General features: G+C 42.1%; 1 protein-coding gene across 1 annotated transcript in view; it reads right to left on the bottom strand.

Annotated features, from left to right (window-relative positions):
- The window catches only part of LOC122563738 (glycoprotein endo-alpha-1,2-mannosidase-like protein), a 74,627-nt gene that overhangs the window by 17,325 nt on the left and 33,739 nt on the right, over positions 1-23,563 (bottom strand). Inside the window, exon 2 of the mRNA XM_043717897.2 lies at positions 11,882-11,991. Within this exon, the coding sequence (XP_043573832.2) occupies positions 11,882-11,991 (110 nt within the window). The remainder of the gene's footprint in view (positions 1-11,881; positions 11,992-23,563) is intronic.

Genomic DNA, 23,563 nt, shown 5'->3' with positions numbered 1-23,563 from the left:
CTGTTGTTCCAAAGCACTATGCTGATTGGGTGCAATTCTGACCAATGTACCATCTTTTCTCTAAGTCAGAAGGGGCAAATACCACTCCAAAGATCCAGACATATTGCTGCTTTGTTAGAGGTTTTCTTTATTTATTCATGGGATGTGGGCGTCGCTGGCTGGCCAGCATTAATTGCCCGTCCTATCTACCCTTGAAGGTGGGGGTGAGCTGCCTTCTCGACCTGCTGCAATCCACCTGCTATGGGTTGACTCACAATGCCGTTAGGGAGGGGATTCCAGGGCTTTTACCTGGCACCAGTAAAGAAATAGTGATATTTCCAAGTCAGGATGGTGAGTGGCTCGGAGGGGAACTTGCAGGTGGTGGTATTCCTGTGTACCTGCTGCCCTTGTCCTTCTAGTTGGAAGTGGTCATGGGTTTGGAAAGTGCATTCACAACTGGCTGTGGCAGGGCTGCAGTGTGCTGATTTGATCTGTTGGTTGTGAGCTCTCTGCTGTCATTTAGATGAGATGTTAAACTGAAACCACTCTGGTCCTCTCTGGTTGCTGTAAAAGAGCCTACTGGGCCATTTTGAAGAAAAAAGAAGCTCTATCCTGGTTAATCCTTATCTCTCTATGAGTGTGACTATCACAGACAATCTGGTTGTGATCTCATTGGTATTGGCGGGCCTTTGTACAGCTGGCTGCTGCATTTCCTACATCACAACAATGCATTATGTGTGCTGCAGTGGTGGGGCCTGTGAAGGATATTAGAGCGATGTAAATTTCTCCCTTTCGTTACATGCTTTAAAAGGCACAGATGCTGCCATATCCCAACCTGAGAAGGCAATGTGGCACTGGGGTCAGCTCATTTACAGTTTTGTAGCATGTGTGCTCATCCCTATTACTGTTCCTAAGGAATCAGTAAGTCACAGCAATAGTTGTGTGTGTCCGGGGCAACGCACTCACTGAGGCAATGAAAAATGTGCCTGTGTACAGTTTAAGGGTTTATCCCAGCGGGTTAAAAGCTGAGCTCACGCAGACTGACTGCAGCTGCTCTGTCTCTGCCAGCTTCTGTGGAGGAGCAATTAAAGGGAATCACATGAATATTAATAAATCATGTGCATGAAGGTAAACGTACTTTCTCCAAAATCGCTTTCTCCAAAGGAAATCTTACTTATTTTGGACTGTGTTTGAGAGGCTCTCGACGTGCCCTACATTTGGATGAAGTACCTACGCAATTACAGGGTCGAGCAGCTATGTTGGATTAGGAATCAACATGGAAAGTGCCAGCAGCTTGTTTTAAGCGTAATGCAGGCTAAGTTGAGGGGGAAATGCACCATTAAGTAGGAGCACTTACTCATCAGCCAAATGAAAGCAGCTTCATTGAACGTTTTCCCTGTTTGTCAGGATAATAAACATGAGTGCCAGATAGGCCCAGCAGGAGCAATACAGTTCTGCATCTAATTACAGCCCAGAAAATTAATTAAAAGCTTTAATCAGGCGCACTGCATTACCCTGACGCCAGTGGGGGGAGAAAAAGAATGTTTCCGCGCTTCAGATAGCATGTAGTACCTTTTAAAAATGAAAGGTATTGTGATGAGTGGAGTGTGGTTAATGATGTTCATTAGAAACAGCAAGCTCCTACACTGCATGGATGCATTTACACGTTCTCCATCTATACTGAAATCTCGATTTACTTAAGACCTTCTAATGACCTCGCCTGCAGCTCCCGATGTCCAATATACTTTTAGCAAAGGCTTCTGGTATCTTGTGTGAACCTCAGAAACAAAGAGCCTGCAATGCTCTTCAACTATAGCAGGAATCGCAGCCAAGCTAATTTGTTTTATTATTCATCCATGGGATGTGAGCATTGTTGACCAGGTCAGTATTTATTGCCTGTTCATAATTGCCGAGAAAGCAGTTAAGAGCCAACCACATTGCTGTGGGCCTGGAGTCACATGTAGGTGAGACCAGGTAAGGAGAGTAGTTTTCTTTCATAAAGAACAATAGTGAACCTGTTGAGTAATTCCCCAACACACAGCAACGGTTTTGTAGTTATCATTGCATTCTTAATTTGAGATTTTGTTACCGAATTCAATTCATCTGCTATGCGGGATTTGAACCTGGATTTCTGAATTAGAGATGGTACCACTAGGATGTTGTCAATTATATCCTCATCTTAATTATGATATACTATTCAGTGTCAGTCACTAGACACCTACTACATTGGGAGTACTATTCTCCCTCGTGTATTTCTATCAACTATCAAGTCACAAATATATAGACAGGCTTCCACAAATACAGTCACATGCATTTGTACAGCATTTGAAACAGCAAAAATGTTCCTCAGTGTCAAAATCCTTAAGCCCTCTCTTGTAATGGTCCTGTACCTGCACCTTTTCCACATGGACTGCTTCAAGAAAGTGTCTCATTTGTTCACGTGTAACGAAGGATGAACAGTAATTAATGGTCTTAGCTGTGACACTCGCACCCAGAGAGAATGCAGGAAACATAATGTTCCTTCACAGGACTGTAATCATTAGCACAAAGTCAAAGAATATCAGGATTGGGTACAAAAATGTAGCTCAAATGAGGTAGATTTTAAGGAGCATCTTAAAGATGGAGAGGAAAGTGGCATAGTTTGGGATAGGAATTCCAGAGTTTAGATTATAGATAGATGAAGGTACAATTATCAATGGCCAGGCAATTACAATTTGATACGCACAAGAGGCTAAAATTGGAGGAGTGCAGAGTTCTTGGAGGGATATTGTGCTGTAGGTAGTGAAATGGAGGGATGAGATCAGAGCAGGGTTTGAAAACAAGGGAGAGAATTAAGTCTGAAAAGATTGGATGTAGCAATGAAATTAAACACCACAGGAGGAATTCCAAGCAACAGGACTGGAGTACACGATAATAAAGGGCTCCCTTACGTCCAAATGATCTGTTTATGGAGCTTCAGATACATTACTGCATAATTATGTTGAGATGTTGCAACAGGATAGCTCCCCTAACCTCAGAGATCTTTCGACTTACTACTTGCTGCTGATTTTGAAGTGTGGGTGAGCTTGTACATTAAGCTGTAATATACATGATTCATCATTATTTAAGTAGAGGCCAGTAGTAAGTAACAGTATCTTTGGTGGAGTTATTCCAGTTAGAATCCAGTTTCCATTAAAATCGACATGTCCTCTAGGGCCTCCCAAAATTGCTCGTAACAAAGAAATTCCCTCTTTCTATGCTCCTGTTTACTTGCATAGGAAGCTCACGTAAGCTGAACAAGTGACCATTTCCTACACAAGACGAAACATGAAGTGTCAACAGGTTCCTTGACCCTGGGGGAGCAAGTATTATGGATGAGTCCAACTCCATCCTCACCACACCACCAAACACACAAGATGTCGTGCAACAAAAGTCAAAAACAGCTCATTCTATCATGGATCTAATTCCTTGGGTCTGAAATCTGTCTGAATCAAAGCAACAAACAAAAAAAAGTCAAATTGATCAATTTGCACTACTTTCTGAAATGTACACATAGTCAAACTGTATTAGGTGTTAAAAGTATGGTAACAGCTAGATGTCATAAATTCTCATCATGGAGCTCAGAGCGGGTAGCTGGCGATTTGAGCTCACCTCTAACTCTATATTGGACACCAGGCAATATGCCAGCCACGCATATTCCACATCCACAGATACTGGCATCTCACTTGTGCCAGCCTCTAAGAATCCTCATGGTACATCTCTGATCTACTTACAGGATGCTTTTGCACTTCAATGCTGCACCTCAGGCTGGACCAGTAACTTGCATTGAAATACTGCAGTAAGAACACTGTGTGCTCAGGGACACACATCCAGATCATGCATCTGTGTGTGTGTGTTTGGGTGGGGGAAGTGGTAGAGCATCAGCCTCGGTGGCAGATGGGTTCAAAAGAAGAGATGCAATGACTGTGCGTTCTCGGAGAGAAGATGGTTGCATTTATGCTTGTGTAGATCATTGACTCTTTTTCCTACAATGCTGGGCTTTTCCCCAGGTGGCTGAGGTAGCACTCTGGATGGCAACCTGTCATTGGGTCAGCTTGTCATTGGGCGTTGTGTCATCCTCTGCTGGTCTTGGGTGGAGGGGGGGGGGGGGGGAAAGGATGCATCACCTCCACATCAGGTATTGAGGACCTCTAGGATCTCGCTTGGAAAGTGGGGCAACAGATCTCTCATGTCTGCCAATTCTGGGCAAATGTCAGGGACTGTGCAGGGCAGCTGCAGACTGACAGTGCTTGACAAGGTACACAACAGTCTCTTAAAATGGCACCAGTGTCAGCAATGCGAGTCAATTTTGAGATTGTTCTAGGAATGATATGTGGTAACATGGTGATGGAATTGGACAAGAGGGATGCCCTATTGGTAGGGTGGGTATTTAATGTACCGATTTGACAAGATGGACTGAGAAATACAGTTAGGGCTCATGGTGAAAAACCCTCCAAAAGAAAACTTAACACAATTGGCCCCAAATATATGATTCAGCCCAGTCCTATTATATCTCGGTAACTTGAGTCTGTCTGTAACTAATCAATAAATTCCATCTTGATTAAAATAGAACAGTGAATAGAGTGAAGACACAGATCAGGGAAGATCTAATTGAAAGGTACAATTAAAAAAGATCTTAATCCTGTTTCTCTGAGCAAAGTACATCTCACCCATAAATCCATAGAATCCCGACTGTATGGAATGCTAAATTCAACTGCATTTTTACCTTCTTTACTATATGCCTGTTAGATTATTGAAAATATTCAAAAGTGTTTCAAAAATTTCATTGTCCCAAATCATTATTAAAAATTTATTTTTCATAATATTTCATTTTCTTCATATCTTGTACTGTTTTCACACTAGGAAACCTTTGTAATTGTTTTGTACCCTCTCCAACCTACGGATATTTTATTGAGTACAAGCAAGGATAAACCATTGCAGAGGAACTGATGAGGAACATCGTAACCATGGATACTGCCCACCTTTTTCTGCACTAAAGCAGACTGTCAGTGATTGCATTTGATGAGCCTGAAGGAAAGGAGCTCGAGTTGCTGACTTCAAAGGTATGTGTGAGAGAGAAAGAGATAGGCAGATAAGAAGGAACATGGAGGGATGAGATTACATTGAAAGTAGGCTTTGAAGATCACTCAGTTGACAGTAAGAAAGACAAGAGATACAAAATAAAATGCCAAAAGTTAGAGAACAAATGTCCTTCGAAGAAAGGAAGAAGGGACAGGAAGCAAAGACAACACAGAAGGAACACTAATACTGAAGTGAAATAATGCTGGACATCTGAAATAATAGTGGAAAGTATTGAGAATACTGCATTGTGGTGGTTGAAGGTCAGTTATCTCAGCTCCATGACATCTCTGCAGGAGTTCCTCAGGGTAATGTCCTTGGCCTAACCATCTTCAGCTACTTCATCAATGACCCTCCCTCCTTCATAAGGTCAGAACTGGGGATGTTCACCAATAATTGCACAATGCTCAGCAGCCATTTGTTACTCACTGGATACTGAAGCAGTCCATGTTTAAATACAAGATGACCTGGACAATACCCAGAATTGGGCTGGCAAATAGCATGTAACATTCATATCACACAAATGCCCAGGCAACGATCATCTCCAACAAAAGATAATATCATCACCCCTTGACATTCAGTGGAATTGCCATCACTGGATACCCCATCATGGGGTGGGGTGGGTTGGGGTTGGGGGGCGAGGGTTACCATTGACCAGAAACTGAACTATACTCATCATATACATCACTGTAGTCACATAAGCAGGTCAAAGGTGAAGAATCCTGCAGCAAGTAATTCACCTCTTGACTCCCCAGAGCCTGTCCAGCATCTACAAGGCATGAGTCAGGTGTGTGATGGAATATTCCCCATTTGCTTGGATGGGTTCACCTCAACACAACACTAAAGAAACTTAGTACTATCCAAGACAAAGCAGCCCGACATTCATAAATACCTATTCCCTCCAGCACCAATGCTCAGTAGTGGCAGTGTGTACTATCTGCAAGATGGCCTGTAGAAATTCACCAATAGCTCTTTCAATGGCATTTTCCAAACCCATGACCACAACCATCTCAAAAGACAAGGGGAGCAGAAGCAAGGGATATCAACACTTGTAAACTCCCCTCCAAGCCCCTCACCATCCTGACTTGTAAATACATTACCATTCCGTCAATGCCATTAAGTCAAAATCCTGGAACTCCCTCCCCAACATCACTGTGATCTATCTATATCAAATGGACTGCAGTGGTTCCAAAAGGCAGCTCACCACCACCTTCTCAAGGGCAATTAGGGATGGGCAGCAATTGCTAGCCCAGCCAATGATACCCACAGGAATGAATAAAAAAAACCAGATTATGTCTGTGGAGAAAGAAACAGAGTTAACATTTCAGGTTGATGACTGTCATCAGAATGGAGTAAAATTAGACATAGAATAGAATTTAAGCAAGTCAGAGTGGGAAAAGAACAAAAGTGAAGATGAGAGGGTGGGGAGCAAGTGCTTAAATTAAATGATAGAATTGATGGCGCAGAGTTAAAGGGAGTGACAGTAAGTGAATAAACTAAAGGCGTATGTAGCGGAGGTGTAAGAGGCAGAATCATTAACTGCTGCCCTCTGGAAACAAACTGAAGAGTGAGAAACTAAAGCCAGCAAAGAGAAAGGAACTAAAATGGGATTGGAGGTTATAATGTGAAATTGCTGAACTCAGTATTGTGTCTGGAAGGCAGTAACTGAAGAATGAGCTTTTGTTCTTGACCTAATGTTGAGCTCCATTTGGCCATTAAGAGACTGAGCTTACAGTGTTCATTAAACAGGAACAAATGAGAAAATTAAAATGTCAGAAGGCTGAAAGCTCAGGTCACACTCTCAGATGAAACTGAAGATATCTCCAAGTCTGTATTACACTAACTGGAAAGATGTCCAAGTAAATCAGACTTCCCTCCCTCCTCCATGTATGAGGCCTGAGACACTCCTTCCAGGAGCAACAGCAACTTGCATGCACATCATTCCGTATTCACTAGGTAAAAATGACTGCAGATGCTGGAAACCAGATTCTGGATTAGTGGTGCTGGAAGAGCACAGCAGTTCAGGCAGCATCCGAGGAGCAGTAAAATCGATGTTTCGGGCAAAAGCCCTTCATTTTATTCCTGATGAAGGGCTTTTGCCCGAAACATCGATTTTACTGCTTCTCGGATGCTCCCTGAACTGCTGTTGCTCTTCCAGCACCAATAATCCAGAATTCCGTATTCACTGCTCACAGAGTGTTTTCTCTACGTGGCTCAGTCTCAATACAGATCAGGGATCACTTTGCAAAATGCATTTGTTCAGTCTGCAAGCACGACCGTGAGCATTGGCCCCCTGTTGTTTTAATTCTTTACTTCCCACACTGGCCTCTCTGTCTTTGTCTTCGTCAGCACTCAGTACATTGTGGGGCACAATGTTGGCTTAAAGAGCAGCAGTTAGATGTAGTCTCTAGGGCTAAAGAGATGAAAGGGTAAGGAGAAAGGGGAAAACAGGATCCTGAGTTGGATGATGAGCCATAATCATATTGAATGGGGAAGTAGTCTCAAAAGGCATGGCCTAATCCTGCTTGTGTTTGCTATGTTTCTCCTTCTTTAGCTCACCTTTACAGCTTTCTGCACTCAACAGTGAGTTCAACAACTTCAAAATTGTAAACAAAAAAAACCAGAAACAGTTAGAAAACCTCAGAGATCTGGCAGCATCCGTAAACCGAAAACAGAGTTAACGTTTTGAGTCCAGTCACCCTTCTTCAGAACTGATTGTCACTGGGAAAAGGTTGGCATACTGTATATGCTAAAGAAAGATTGGGTCGAGGGGAGGAATAAATGATAGATGGAGATGAAGCCCAGAGGGAGAGAACAACAGTTGGGCATACAAAGAAATGAATAGCTGCTAACTGGGACATTAGTAACTGACAGTGGGACAGTTGGGGGAGCAGGACATGTGATCAGAGGGCTTTTCCAATTTTAAAAACTTTTCCAATTCCAGACGAGCAAGGGAAGCAACATCGATGATGTCATTGATGTACTGGACGTACACCCGCAGACACCCCTCACTCAAAGTCTTCTCCCTCCTGCCATCTGACAGAAGATCCCAGAGCATTCAGTCTCTCACAGCCAGACTGTGCAACAGTTTCTTCTCCCAAACCATCAGGCTCCTTAACACCGTATGATCACCTGAAATTCTTTGCACAACTTTGAATTGCTGCTAGAAAAATGTCTATTAATTATCTTTTTTATTCCACTGTAATTTGCATGTTCTTATGCACTTTATATCGCCTCGTATATGATCATGTAGTTTGTGCTGTCCATGTAGTTTGTGCTGTCCATGTGGCACCCGTGGTCCTCAATTTTACTGTATCAGGTTTATGTGGTAGAAATGTCCAATAAAAGCTCTACTCTACTCTTGCTACCTGACCTGCACATCTTTGGATTGTGGGAGGAGACTGGAGTACCTGCAGGAGCAGACACGGGGAGAATATACAAACTCCACACACAGTTCCGAGGCTGGAATCGAACCCGCGTCCCTGTAGCTGTGAAGCAACGGTGCTGACCAAATAATCTTGATACAATCAAATTAACACTACACTGCCCCCCTCCAATTCTAATCTGTCTCTCAGCTGATCCACAACTACAAGGGTGAGAATTTTCTTCCCCGTGCATCATTCAACTTGCTGGTCGGGGTGATTTGCACTTCCACCATGCTCCTAACATTTTGACGCTCAGCTGAATGCCTTACAACAAACCACAGGAAGTGCACTTGAGCAATTTTTTAATCGACTTAACTGGTCACTTCTTTAAAAACAAAACCAACTTGTCTGTGAACAATCCAAAATAGTTCTTGATGAAGTACTTTAAAATGCTCATTAAATTAATCATGGAAAATAGAATCTAAGATTTCCCACTGTTTGACGTATTGGGTTATCCAGTTTATTATTTTCTGCCTTGAACAAAGGAGTAACACTAAATATTGGCTGCCAAAATCTGCACGTCTGAGGAGCTTCCTATTCTGTGGTTAGCGACTCTGATATTGCCTCACCACACATCCTCCATCAACCTGGTGTCCATGACTTCGGGATGTGTTGATTTACCCATCTGGACTTCTGCTCGTCTGCTTAGCAGCAATTCTTTTTGACCAGTATCTTTCCCAAATACTCCACATCCTTCTCAATTATACTTACATTCATATCTCATTTGTAAGACTGATGCAAATCAATTCCTTAATGTGTGATAGATACTGTGGGCAAAGCTTGTGCCTTTTGAACAATTCCCTAACTGAAACTAAAATTGAAACTAAAATTATGGAAAGGAAATGGAAACCAAAATGTCTTGTTAAAGCTATATTAAAGGATTCAGAGTTCAGTATTGTTGATGAGCATATTGGTGCACTGCAAGCAGGCCGAAGAAGATGGAGGCTGGATCCAAAATTAGCGATGCAGTTGTTGCAACCATTTCTGTTACTTTAAGATAATGTGTGCCTTTCATGGTGAAGACTGCCTATGGGATTCGGGCTAATTGTGTGCTGTTGTTGCTTGGGAGTCAGGCTAAATCCCAGCACAGGCCCTAAATTTCTTTGTGAGGATGACATAGCTTATATTGCTTATATTCTGAGTCATAGAGTCATAGAGATGTAAAGCACCGAAACAAACCCTTCAGTCCAACTCGTCCATGCCGACCAGATATCTCAACCTAATCTAGTCCCGTTTGCCAGCACTTGGCCCATATCCCTCTAAACCCTTCCTATTCATGTTCCCATCCAAATGTCTTTTCAATGTTGCAATTGTACCAGCCTCCACTACTTCCTCTGACAGATCATTCCATACACGCACCTCCCTCTGCGTATAAACATCGCCCCTTGGACCCCTTCTATATTTTTCCCCTCTCACCCTAAACCTATGCCCTTTAGTTCTGGACTCTCCCACCCCAGGGAAAAGACTTTATCTATCTATCCTATCCATGCCCCTCATGATTTTATAAATCTCTATGAGGCCACCTCTCAGCTTCCGACGCTCCAGGGAAAACAGCCCCAAACTATTCAGCCTCTTCCTATAGCTCAAATCCTCCAACCCTGGCAACATCTTTGTAAATCTTTTCTGAACGCTTTCAAGTTTCACAACATCCTTCCAATAGGAAGGAGACCAGAATTGCAGGCAATATTCCAAAGATGGCCTGAGCAACATCCTGTACAGCTGCAACATGACTTCCCAACTCATACTCAATACTCTGACCAATAAAGGAAAGCATACCAAATGCCTTCTTCACTTTCCTATCCACCTGTGACTCTACTTTCAAGCAGCTATGAACCTGCACTCCAAGGTCTCTTTGTTCAGCAACACTCCCTAGGACTTTACCATTAAGTATATAAGTCCCGCCAAGATTTGCTTTCCCAAAATGCAGCATCTCACATTGATCTAAATTAAACTCCATCTGCCACTTCTCAACTCATTGGCCCATCTGATCAAGATGCTGTTATAATCTGAGGTAACATTCTTCGCTGTTCACTACATCTCCAATTTTGGTGTCATCTGCAAACTTACTAACTGTACCTCTTATGTTCATAACCATTTATGTAAATGATGAAAAGTAGTGGACCCAGCACTGATCCTTGTGGCACTCCACTGGTCACAGGCCTCCAGTCTGAAAGTAACCCTCTACCACAATCCTCTGTCTTCTACCTTTGAGCCAGTTCTGCATCCAAATGGCTAGTTCTCCCTGCATTGCATGAGCTCTAACCTTGCTAATTAGTCTCCTATGGGGAACCATGTCGAATGCCTTACTGAAGTCCAAATAGATCACGTCCACCGCTCTGCCCTCATCAATCCTCTGTTATTTTTTCAAAAAACTCAAATCAAGTTTGTGAGACATGATTTCCCATGCACAAAGCCATGTTGACTATCCCTAATCAGTCCTTGCCTTTCCAAATACATGTACATCCTGTCCCTCAGGATTCCCTCCAACAACTTGCCCACCACCGATGTCAGGCTCACCCGTCTATAGTTCCCTGGCTTGACCTTACCATCTTTCTTAAATAATGGTATCACATTAGCCAACCTCTAGTCTTCCGGCACTTCACATGTGACTATTGATAATACAAATATCTCAGCAAGGGGCCCAGCAATCACTTCTTTAGCTTCCCACGGAATTCTAGGTTACACCTGGTCAGGTCCTGGAGATTTATCCATCTTTATATGTTTCAAGACATCCAGCACTTCCTCCTCCTGTAATATGGACATTTTTCAATATGTCACCATCTATTTCCCCACATTCTATGTCTTCCATGTCCTTCTCACAGCAGTCAATTTGTAAAATCTTTCGGTTATACCTACCAATAAAAGTGTAATTTATAATTTACAGAGACCATAATTGTCCATTAATACGTTTAACATATTTTAATTTTAGAATCTAGAAAATTATCTAAGAGCATTTAGTATGAGATTGGTTTGTTTGGCATAATAAAACCCTTTGGACTGAAACTGGAATCTTGTTGCTTCATTCTTTCTGTAAATAATTAGGAATTTGAATTTCTTCTTTTTCTGATAAAATAACTGATCTTGACTGAGATTTATAGAATTGTTGCTGTCATACCTTTATTCTTCCTAATTAATTTCCTCCTTCATCCCAAGCAATTATGCCTTTCTTCAATTTATTTCAGATACTTGTAAAAGATTTACTAACATGTTTTATGTTATGTTCCCACACATTTTCATATTCACATTCAGCCCCTCAAATTTCCCTTTTTTTAAAAATCTCCTCGAATTCCTTTGATCTTCCTCAGGAGAAAAAGAAGAGGAAACCAACTCAGATGCTGCTGATGTGCACTTAAAACACTACTGGCCACCCACTGTCGTACCTTTAATCTGTATCTGTCTGCAGCATCCAGTATGGCGGGTACCAGGTCATCCACCGGTTCACTGTTGTTGTCTTCTAATCCAGAAGGATACCAAGACAACACCAATACACCTGGATTTGGAAGAGAGGGAGTATAGTGATGATCACACAAAAATAAAGTTGAAATCTTAACTGAATGCAACTAGTGACTAGTTATATTCTTTGGATAAACGTATTCTGTTGATTGAAACTTAATGAGGTGGCTGTGATCATATAACAGTGATTCAAGTGCCCTGTTACTCATGGATAGCATTTGAGGCATTGACACTGTGGGCAGCATGGTGGCTCAGTGGTTAGCACTGCTGCTTCACAGCACCAGGGGCTTGGATTCAATTCCACCCTTGGCCGACTGTCTGTGTGGAGTTTACACATTCTCCCCGTGTCTGCGTGGATTTCTTCCGGGTGCTCCAGTTTCCTCCTACAGTTGAAAGATGTGCAGGTTAGGTGGGTTGACCATGCTAAATTGCCCACAGTGTTCTGGGATGTGCAGTTTAGATGGATTAGCCATAAAAAATGCAGTTGCAGGGGAATGGGTCTGGATGGGATGCTCTTCAGAGAAGCAATGTGGACTCAATGGGCCAAACAGCCTGCTTCCATACTGTAGGGATTCTATGGCCGCTGTCCAGAGGTCTTGGGTCGCTCCCTTATGTCATGTCAGATCTACTGCAAATGTCTTACCATTAGTCAGTTCTTTTTTACTATATACTGTAGATGAGATGTGGGCATCACTGGCAAGTCTTGCATTTATGCCCTTGCCAAATTGAACTTGAACTCAGGGTTTGTTAGGCCATTTCAGATGGCAGTTAACAGACAACCACACTGCAGTAGGACTGGAATTATCAGATAAGGATGGCAGATTTCCTTCCCGAAAGGATCAGTGAAACAGATAGGTTTATGAAACAATTAATTATACTTTCATGGACACCATTACTGAGACTATTACTGAGAGTGCTTTCAATTTCAGATTTGTTTTCAATTTTTCATTTACTTATTAATTAAGTTTTAATTCTAGCAGCTGACATGGATGGATTGCAGCATATATTGCTAGAGCTTTAGACTGATCTGCTTCACTAATCCAGTATCATCTCCTTCCCATGGCTATAGGAAGACAGTCACCAAAACTAAGAATCTCCAAGTCAAGCTACTGTAGGTTTCATAGAAACATAGAAAATTGGTGCAGGAGTAGGCCCTTCGAGCCTGTACCACCATTCAATATGATCATGGTTCATCATGCAATTTCAATATCCCCTTCCCGCTTTCTCTCCATACCCCTCAAACCTGTTAACTACAAGGGTCACGTCCAGCTCCCCCTTGAATATACCTAATGAGCTAGTGCCATCAGCTTTCTGTGGGAGTGAATTTCACAGGTTAATAACTCTAAGTGAAGGAATTCTTCCTCATCTCAGTCTTGCATGGCTTACCCCTTATTCTTAGACTCTGACCCCTAGTTATCAACTTCCCCAAGATTGGGAACATTCTTCCTACATCTAGCCTGTCCAGTCCCATCAGGATTTTATATGTTTCTTTGAGATAGCCCCACATTCTTCTAAATTCCAGTGAGTACAAGCCCAGTCTATCCAGTCTTTCTTCATATGTCAGTCTTGCCACCCTGGGAATCAATCTGACGAACCATCGCTGGATTCCCTCAAATAGCAAGAATGTCCTTCCTCAGATTAGGAGAACAAAAGTGCACACAATGCTCACTGTGCGGCCTCACCAAGGCCTTTCATGTTTGACCAATATGGAATGTAGACACTTTTCCATCGGTGCAGACATGTTGGCAAAGCCAGGTCTTACCAACCTTCATCCATCCAAGGGGTCCTGGAATTAGCTAAGAGTGGAGTATGGATGTTTATTTCCACCCAATATAAGAGAAAAAGGAACTTCGATTTACATGGTCTTCTTTACATTCTTAGCATATTCAAAAGCACTTTACAGGTAATTAAATTCATTTGAAGTGCAATTACTGTTACATAGTAGAAACATAGAACAATTTTTCACATATCACTGTTGAAAGAGCTGCTTAATTTTTTTTTGTGATGTTGATCAAACTTCAGCCAGGGAAAACACCCTTGATCTTCAAGATAATCTCATGGAACCTTTTATATCACCTGAAATGCTCGGAATCAAAGATGGCAGCTCTCTACTGTGCAGCACCCTCTTATGACTGCTCTGGGAATGTCTCTCACTCACATCACTAGAGTGCAGCTTAATTTGCATATTCTGGGCCAGGATTCAACAATTCATAGCTATGGAACAGCATCCAGTTTCGTGGGGATTAATGTGCAGCTCCTGAACCAACATACCTGTAAAACATTGATGACAATGAATTTTCAGAAAAAATTCACACCAGCAATGATACTGAATAGTAGGTCAGACTCTAGAGACTAAATGGCCTTCTTCTGTTCCTATTTTTGATGCTTTTATAGATGCTGTCATAGAGCCATACAGCAGTGATCCGAAAGCTTGTGATTTCAAATAAATCTGTTGGACTATAACCTGGTGTCATGTGACTTCTGACTTTGTCCACCCCAGTCTGACACCAACACCTCCACATCATATCCCTCCAACCTTTTTCTATTTGTGTACTTATCCAAATGTTTTTTAAACGTTGTCAGTGTGCACACATTCTAGCACTTCCTCAGGAAGTTAATTTTATATGTAAACCAATCTCTGTGAAAAAATTTGCCCCTCTTGACTTTTTAAAATCTCTATTCTCTCAACTTAAAATGTGCACCCCGGTCTTGAAATTCCCCATCCTTGGGAAAGGACAACTACTTTTAACCCTATCTATACCTTCATGATTTTATAAGCTTTTATAAGGGCACCTCTCAAACACTTTCACTGAAGTCCCAGCCTATCCAGATTTTCTTTATAACTCAAATCTTCCATATCTAGCAACATTCTGGTAACTCTCTTCTGAACCCTCTCCAGTTTAGTGGTATCCTTCCTATAACTGGGCAACCAGAATGGGATACAGTTTTCCAGAAGGGGCCTCACCAATGTCGGTGTCAAATGCTTCACCAGGAAAAAATGGTGTCCTACACTATCATCTGCCATCTTACCATGTGTGTCATATGAAATCAGGCTCATTAATCAACAAGTGAAAACAGATCTCAGTTTAAACCATACCTTTGTTGTGCTGTATTAACTCAACATTATTATAATTATGCAACTTTTGCCTAAAGCTTTTCCCTGCCAATGATCTGTTACAACAACATTGACAAAATGAACAGTTTTATGAAGAGCTTAATCTCACTGAGGTGATTTAATTCAATTCCAAATGCAACAGTTTGCTCTTAAAACTCTGCTCACATTTTGACAGCTACTACAAATTCTACCACAGCACACAAGGCAAGCCACCACATTCTTCAAAAAAAAGTCAATTTGCTCAATGTAAACAGAACATTCACGAGAAGTCGTTAATTCTGTCTGTGGGCCAATCTCTATATGTAGATCAAGTTTTTAAAAAAAATCCATTCAGTTTTTACAGAAAAACAGATTAACATACGAGAGCAAAAATATAGCCCCAGTGGCAGAAATAATAAAACATCCCACTCACTCTGACCTTGACAACTCTGTTTGAAAAGGGCAGGATCTTTTGCAAAGTCTCTTCCCTTCATTTTCATCTTCTCTTTGAGAAATGAACACATTAAAACCTACAAATTACTGAAAAGGATAGACAGGGCAGATGTAGGGAAGATGTTTCCTCCAGCTAGGGAGTCTAGTACCAACCAGGGGGCTCAATAGTTTTGACAGGCCCTGGTTCTTGGCAGTTTTGATAGGCCTCCGGTTGTCAACAGTTTTGAAAGCCCCCCCCGCCCCAGTTTTCAACAGTCCTCGACAGTTTCAACAGGCCCCCGATTTTTGACAGCTTCAGCAGGCCCCAGATTTTTGACAGTTTTAACAAGTTGCCTGGTCATTGGCAGTTGGTCAGGCCCAGGTCTTCAGCTGGCTCATGAAACCAAGAGGCCATGGAATGAGCACAAAATGATATTTGTCTTAACTTTGTCTCATTTTTAATATATAATTTATGCAATTAAATGGCACCTGTTTTTGTGGTGACTTATAGACATTTCACAATGGGCCCCGGGTTCAATTCCAGCTTCAGGCGACTGTCTGTGTGGACTTTGCACAGTCTCCCTGTGTCTAATGGGTTCCTTCTGGGTGCTCTGGTTTTCTCCCACTATGCATAGATGTGCAGGTTAGGTGAATTGGCCATGCTAAATTACTCATAGTGTTCAGGGATGTGTAGGTTAGGTGCATTAGTCAGGGATAAACGTAGAGTTCAGCGGAATCTTGAATATCTGAAGGACATGGGCGGGAAGTATTTCATTCGGTTAATCAAATGCCAGCTAACATAGTTTGGCCAAACATCAGGACCTTGCGATCTTGCCGGATAATTGAGGTTCCTCTGTATTATCGGAGGGTTAGTGTGGACTTGTTGTGCCACACTGTAGGGATTCTATGATTCTAAGAATGGTTACAGAGCAAGTGCTGGAAAGTGAAATTAGTGTGGATAGTTTGGCACGGACCTGATGGCTGAAGGATCTTTTCTGTGCTGTATGACTCTAAGTGGGTACTGGTGAGTCAATTGTAACATCCATTCTATTGGCGATCTTGATGCTGTGCAGGCCAGCTTTAATCAAGGGAAGAGTGACTCTGGTGTTGAGGCTGCACTGATGAGCAAGTGGCAGGTGAATTACTGATGCAGCAGAATTGCTTTGGATCTTGTTCAGAGAGTGCTTTGGAAATCACTGCAAAGAAGGGAAGAATTGAAGAAGAAAATTGAGAATTTGAAGATGGCACATTCATCCCAAAGCCAACATGGGAATAATTGTGTGTGGGATGGGAAGAGTCAAGTGGCCATTAACTGGTTAGCAAGTGGAATGTCTGATGTAGGTAAGTAAATTATTTTACAATCACTTGTAAAATCACAGAAGTCAGGAATGATGCCCATGACATTCCATTTTAAGTTATCATAGATACCCCTATATGCAGAAAGAGGCTATTAGGCTCATTGAGTCTGTACTGACCAAAGAGCATCCCACCGAGACCAGCCTCCATCATATCCCCATCACCCTGTATCGCCCACATCCAGTCCGCCTAACCTGCACATCTTTGGACTGTGGAGAAAACTGAAGCACCCGGAGGAAACCCACACAAACACAGGGAGAATGTGCAAACTCCACACAATCATCCAAGGCTGGAATCAAGCCCAGGTCCCTAATGCTATAAGGAAAGCCACTGAGCCACTCTGCTGCCTCTACTGGTCCTCCAACCTTCCCTGGAGTGTTATGGGGAGTGAGGGGTTGAGGTGGGGGCAAGAAATTCTACCCAAGATTACAAAACTATCAGAGGCTTTTGTAGAATATGATTCAGTGCAACACACAATTTAAAAGCTAAAATAAATCAATTTTGCTAGTGCAATCTTATTGGGTTTTGCTTTCTTGTTGTTGAACTTTATAGCAATGTGAGTGAGAGTGCGTGATTGGAACAGGGTTTAGTTCTAACATTAACATTGCTGGCACAGCTTTCAAATTAGGACCTTAATGCGGCTGGGAGCCTCACTGCAGTTTATGGGCCGAAATAAGTTAATCATTGATGTGAAATATGGGCTTCACCTCCAATTAGCTCTCATTCAGATCTCCTTAGCAAGCCTGCAAGGACTTATTTTAATGTAAAACAGATTTTCTGCAAAATTTATACACTTATCTAGAATACTCATGAAGTATGATGTGCTAAGATTTATTTTGAAAACTATCACTTTAGATTGACAAATAATAGGACAAATGAAACACACTTCTAAGGTTTTCTCAACACTTAATCTGGCCAGTTCAGGAGTGATGAGGCACTTAAATTGATTACTTCACTTGAACAATTAACATATTCATTTGCATAACTTTGCAGATTGTTGCTATGGATCAGTAAGGGTTCACGTGGGGGAGCATGAACAACCCCCATTCTACTGACCTCCATTGAATCTCATTAATACCAAGCCCTTTCTAATTATTTGCCTGATATAGAATTTTTCACTGTGGAACTATATCTTTCCTACAGTTCAGAATTTTCAGGATACTCCTTTCTATTTAATCTAAAGTTATAGAATTGCTGACTTCAAGACAGATCTTGGGCAGCCTTAACTATATCTTGACACCACCAATCCATGCTTAGGGTCATACAGATGCACAGCACGGAAACAGACACTTTGGTCCAACTCATCCGTGCTGACCAGATATCCTGAATTAACCTAGATCCATTTGCCAGCACTTAGCCTCCCCCCCATTGAGTCATAGAGTCATACAGCACGGAAGCAGACCCTTCGGTCCAACCAGTCCATGCCAAACATAATCCAGAACTAACCTAGTTCCACCTGCCTGCTCCTGGCCCACATCCCTCCATACCTTTCTGTTCATGTACTTATCCAATTTTTTTAAAACGTTGTCATTGGACCCACATCCACCACTTCCCTCAGAGGTCCATCCCATACGTGAACCACCCTCTTTGGAAAATGTTTGCCCCATGTCTTTTTTCAAATCTCTCTCTTGCCTTAATCTTGAAATCACCCGTCCTAGAGAAAAGACAACTACCATTAATTCTATCTATACCTCTCATGATTTTATAAACTACTATAATGTCACCCAACAATTGTTGAGGATGTGTCTAGTGACAACAGAGTTGACAACAGTGATTGTACCTTTGACCCTGACCCCCAATCACTAACCTTAACTAGTATCTCCTAACTATAGTGATAAAACCTTACCAAACATCTTGACACCATGACCTTAAACACTAACCCCAACTCTTAGCTTTAACCTTAAACAGTATGGTGCCAATGGCATCACCCATGATCAGCTATAGTGTTAGTAGTCCATGTCCCCAGAGCATCCCTGAAGATGCCAAGCACACCCACTGATTCATGGGAGTCCCTGGCAAGTGATCGGCCAGAATGGAGAAGGTTCATTTGGGAAAACACTAAGTACATGGAAAGACTCGGTCAGGATTATGCAGAGAAGAAGTCAAAGTATTGATGGAAGTGCACAAATTGCTGAGCAACCCATTACTGTAACCTCTATCACCCGGAACAGACTGTAGATTGTGCCTGTGATTATCAGTCATCACTGAACCTATTGGATCGGACTGGAAACAAGTCACTGTCAATCCTGAGGAACTGCGTAAGGAGAAGAAGATGTTACAGAGCTGTCTAAAAGGTTTCTCAATCTGATTGGCCATCCCATGAAAGTGGTTTCTAGTAACAGACTTTAAAGAGACTGAGACAAATTGCCTTTGACACTGAAAACCTGTCAGCCACCAATGTTACTGATCGAATGGAGCACTCACAATACCAGTACACTTTCACATACAGCAACTGATCAGTACTGTTGCCTGTCAATCTTTAATTTGATCATTTGAAGTCCAGGTTGTTTCTCCTTTCCCATCTGTCTGCGCTGTTTTAGAATATAGACATAGGACTCGACATTCTGACTTGCAGACTGCAATCAGTGAAGATAGGCAACAACACCTCCTCCATGACAATCATCAACACTGGCACCTGCAAGGCTGGGTCTTCAGCCCCCTACATTACTCCCTGTACACTTGTGGCCAAATTTTGTCAGAACTCCAACTACAGTTCACCGACTATACCACTGTCGTAAGCCGGGTATCAAACAATGATGAGACAGACTACAGGAAAGAGATAGAGTCCTTGGTGACATGGTGCAAAGATAACAATCTCTCCTCAAGGTAGCAAACTAAAGAGCTGATCCAGCTTTGACAAAGGGTCAGTTAGACTCGAAATTTCAGCTCTTTTCTCTCCTTACAGATGCCGCCAGACCTGCTGAGATTTTCCAGCATTTTCTCTTTTAGTTTCAGATTCCAGCATCCGCAGTAATTTGCTTTTATTAAAGAGCTGATCATTGACTTCAGAAAGCAAAGTGGATCACACCCCCTCCCCCATCTACATCAATGGAGCTGAGGTGGAGACGGTCAAGTGTGTCAAATTCCTAGGAATGACAATCACTAACGATCTGGCCTGGACTATGCATGTTGATGCGATGGTCAAGAAGGCAAAACAACGCCTCTTGTTCCTCAGGCGGCTAAGGAAATTCAGCATGTTTATAAGGACCCCTGCCAACTTTTACAAATGCACCGTAGAAAGCATTGTGTCTGGATACACCATGGCAATTGCTCTGCCAGGACCATAGGAAACTACAGAAAGTTGTGAACACCGCCCAGTCCATCATGTAAGCCAATCTTCCATCCATTGACTCTATCTACACTTCTTGTTACCAGGCAGCCAACATCATCAAAGACATCTCCCACCCTCGTTATAATCTCTTCCAACTTCTTCCATCCGGCAGAAGATACAAAACCTTAAACACACGTACCAACAGGTTCAAGATCAGCGTCTTTCCCGCTGTTATTAGAGTTCTAAATGGATCTCTCAAATTTCAAATTGATAGTTGATCTTGCTTTTTGTGCACCTTCTTTGTAGCCATAACTTTGTATCCCTCGCTCTCTTCAATCACCCTACGACCTTTGTGTCTTTGTATGTTGTAATCTGCTGTACTGCACACAAAACAGAACTTGGCACTGTACTTAGGGTACATGTAACAATAGTACATCAAAACAAATCAAATCAAATAATTTCCACCCACTCGTCACTAGCTGTGTTCTGGAGGAGCCCCTTCCTTCAGTTACATTTTAACTTCTGCTTTTTTTTTTACATTGAGGTAACATTTACAAAATTATAAATGTAATTTGGCAAAGAAATGCTTCTCAAATGTGTTTGGCAACAGCCAGCAGATGTAATTAATTATTTCACATCATACAATGTTATTTAATAATAATGATAATGTGATATTTTTATATTAATAAAGCAAAATATTTCAAACTGTTTCACAACAGTGCACAGGAAAGAGTCTAAGACTGAGCCAAAGGGGGTGACATGAGAACAGCTGACCAAACCTTTGGTCAAAGAGGCTTGTTTAAGCAACATTTTCAAAAGGGGAATGAGTTGGAGGGGCAGGAGAGTTGAGCAAGGGACTTTCAGTCCTTGGGGCCAACACAATGGAAGGTATAGCTGTCAATGGTGGGGTGATGTAACCTGGGGGAGCAGAAGAGATCAGAATTGGAGGAATGGAAAGCAAACAAGCACAGAACTTAAACAATTAATGGTAGGGCTTGGGGTAGTGTTGAGAGACCTCAGGGTTCAGGTACATAATTCTTTGAAACTTGTGTCACAGATATAGACAGGGTGTTTAAGAAGGGATTTAGCACGCTTGTCTTCATTGCTCAGCCCATTGAGTGTAAAAGTTAGGATGTCATGTTGAGGTGGTAAAGGACGTTAGTCAGGCCTTTTCTGAAGTACTGAGTGCAGTTCTGGTTGCCCTGTTATAGAAAGAATATTATTAAACTGGAGAGGGTTCAGAAAAGATTTACAAGGATGTTGCCTGGAATAGAGTCGTAGAGTCATAGAAATGTACAGCTCGGAAACAAACTCTTTGGTCCAACTCGTCCTTACAGATCAGAGATCCTAAATTAATCTACTCCCATTTGCCAGCACTTGGCCATATCCCTCTAAATCCTTCCTATGTTTTTTAAATGTTGTAATTGTACTAATGTTCACCACTTCCTCTGGCAGCTCGTTCCATACACACACCACCCTCTGCGTGAAAAAGTTGTCCCTTAAGTCCCTTTTATATCTTTCCCCTCTTACCCAAAACCTATGCTCTCTAGTTCTAGATTCCCCCATTCCAGGGAAAAGACTTTGTCTATTTATCCTTTCTAAGCCCCTCATGATTTTATAAACCTTCATATGGTGACCCCTCAGCCTCCAACATTCCAGAGAAAACAGCCCCAGCCTATTCAGCTTCTCCCGACAGTTCAAACCCTCCAAACCTGGTAACATCCTTCTAAATCTTTTCCGAACCCTTTCAGGCTTCACAACATCCTTCCGACAGGAAGGAGACTGGAATTGCACATAATATTCAAACAGTGGCCTAACCAATGTCCTGTAAAGCTGCAACATGACCTCCCAACTCCTGTACTCAATACTCTGACCAATAAAAGAAAACATACCAAACGCCTTCTTCACTATCCTATCTACCTGAGTCCCCACTTTCAAGGAAATTTGAACCTGCAGTCCAAGGTCTCTTTCTTCAGCTACATTTCCTAGGACCTTACCATTAAGTGTATAAGTCCTTCCCAAAATGCAGCACCTCGCATTTATCTAAACTAAACTCTATCTGCCAATCCTCGGCCCATTAGTCCATCTGGTCAAGATCCTGTTGTATATTGAGGTAACCTTCTTCACTGTCCACTACACCTCCAATTTTGGTGTCATCTGCAAACTTACTAACTGTACCTCTTATGTTCACATCCATATCGTTTATATAAACGATGAAAAGTAGTGGACCCAGCACCGATTCTTATGGCACCCGACTGGTCACAGGCCTCCAGTCTGAAAAGAAACTCTCCATCACCACCCTCTGTCTTCTACCTTTGAGCCAGTTTTGTACTCAAATAGCTAGTACTTCCTGTATTACATGTGATCAAACCTTGCTAACCAGTCTACCATGAGGAACCTTGTTGAATGCCTTACTAAAGTCCATATAGACCACGTTCACCACTCTACCCTCATCGATCCTCTTTGTTACTTCTTCAAAAAACTCCATCAAGTTTGTGAGACATGATTTCCCATGCACAAAGCCATGCTGACTATCCCTAATGAGTTGTTGCCTTTCCAAATACGTGTAACTCCAGTCCCTCAGGATTCCCTCCAACAACTTGCCCATCGCTAATGTCAGGCTCATCAGTCTATAGTTCCCTGACTTTTCCTTCTCACCTTTCTTAAATAATGGTACCACGTCAGCCAACCTTCAGTCTTCCGGCACCTTACCTGTGACTATCCATGATCCAAATATCTCAGCAAGGGGCCTAGCAATCACTTCCCCAGCTTCACACAGAGTTCTAGGATACACCTGATCAGGTCCAGGGACTTATCCACCTTTATGTGTTTTCAGACATCCAGCACCTCCTCCCCTGTAACATGGACATTTTTCAAGACATCACCATCGATTCCCCACATTCTATCTTTCATGTTCTTCTCCACAGTAAACATTGATTCAAAGTAGTTTTGTATCTCCTCCTTCTCCTGCAGTTCAACATATAGGCTGCCTTGCTGATCTTTGAGGGTTCCTATTCTCTCCCTAGTTACCCTCTTGTCCTTAACGTATTTATTAAATCCCTTTGGATTCTCCTTAACCGTATTTGCCAAAGCAATCTCATGTCCCCTTTTTGCCCTTCTGACTTCCCCCTTAAGTATATTCCTACTGCCTTTAGACTTTTTTAAGGATTCACTTGATTTCTGCTTCCTTCTTTTTCTCTAGTCATTCAGCATTCCCTGCACCTACCAGCCTTGCCTTTCACCCTAACAGGAAAATATTGTCTCTGGACCTTCGTTATCTCAGTTTTGAAGGCTTCTCATTTTCCAGCCATCTCTTTACCTGCGAACATCTGCACCTAATCAACTTTCTCAGTTCCACCAAATAGCTTCCTTGGATGTATTCCCTGGAATATCCACTCTAAACACAGCAGTAAGGCTATCCCTTATCAAAAGCATCACTCCCCCCCACTACCGCCA

The sequence above is a fragment of the Chiloscyllium plagiosum genome, unplaced genomic scaffold, assembly GCF_037043375.1.
Source record: "Chiloscyllium plagiosum isolate Xiang-an unplaced genomic scaffold, Cpla_swu_hap1 HiC_scaffold_30, whole genome shotgun sequence".
In the NCBI taxonomy this organism is placed as follows: Eukaryota; Metazoa; Chordata; class Chondrichthyes; order Orectolobiformes; family Hemiscylliidae; genus Chiloscyllium; species Chiloscyllium plagiosum.
Note: the sequence above shows the minus strand (reverse complement) of the source record. Positions and strands in the feature narration are given on the sequence as shown.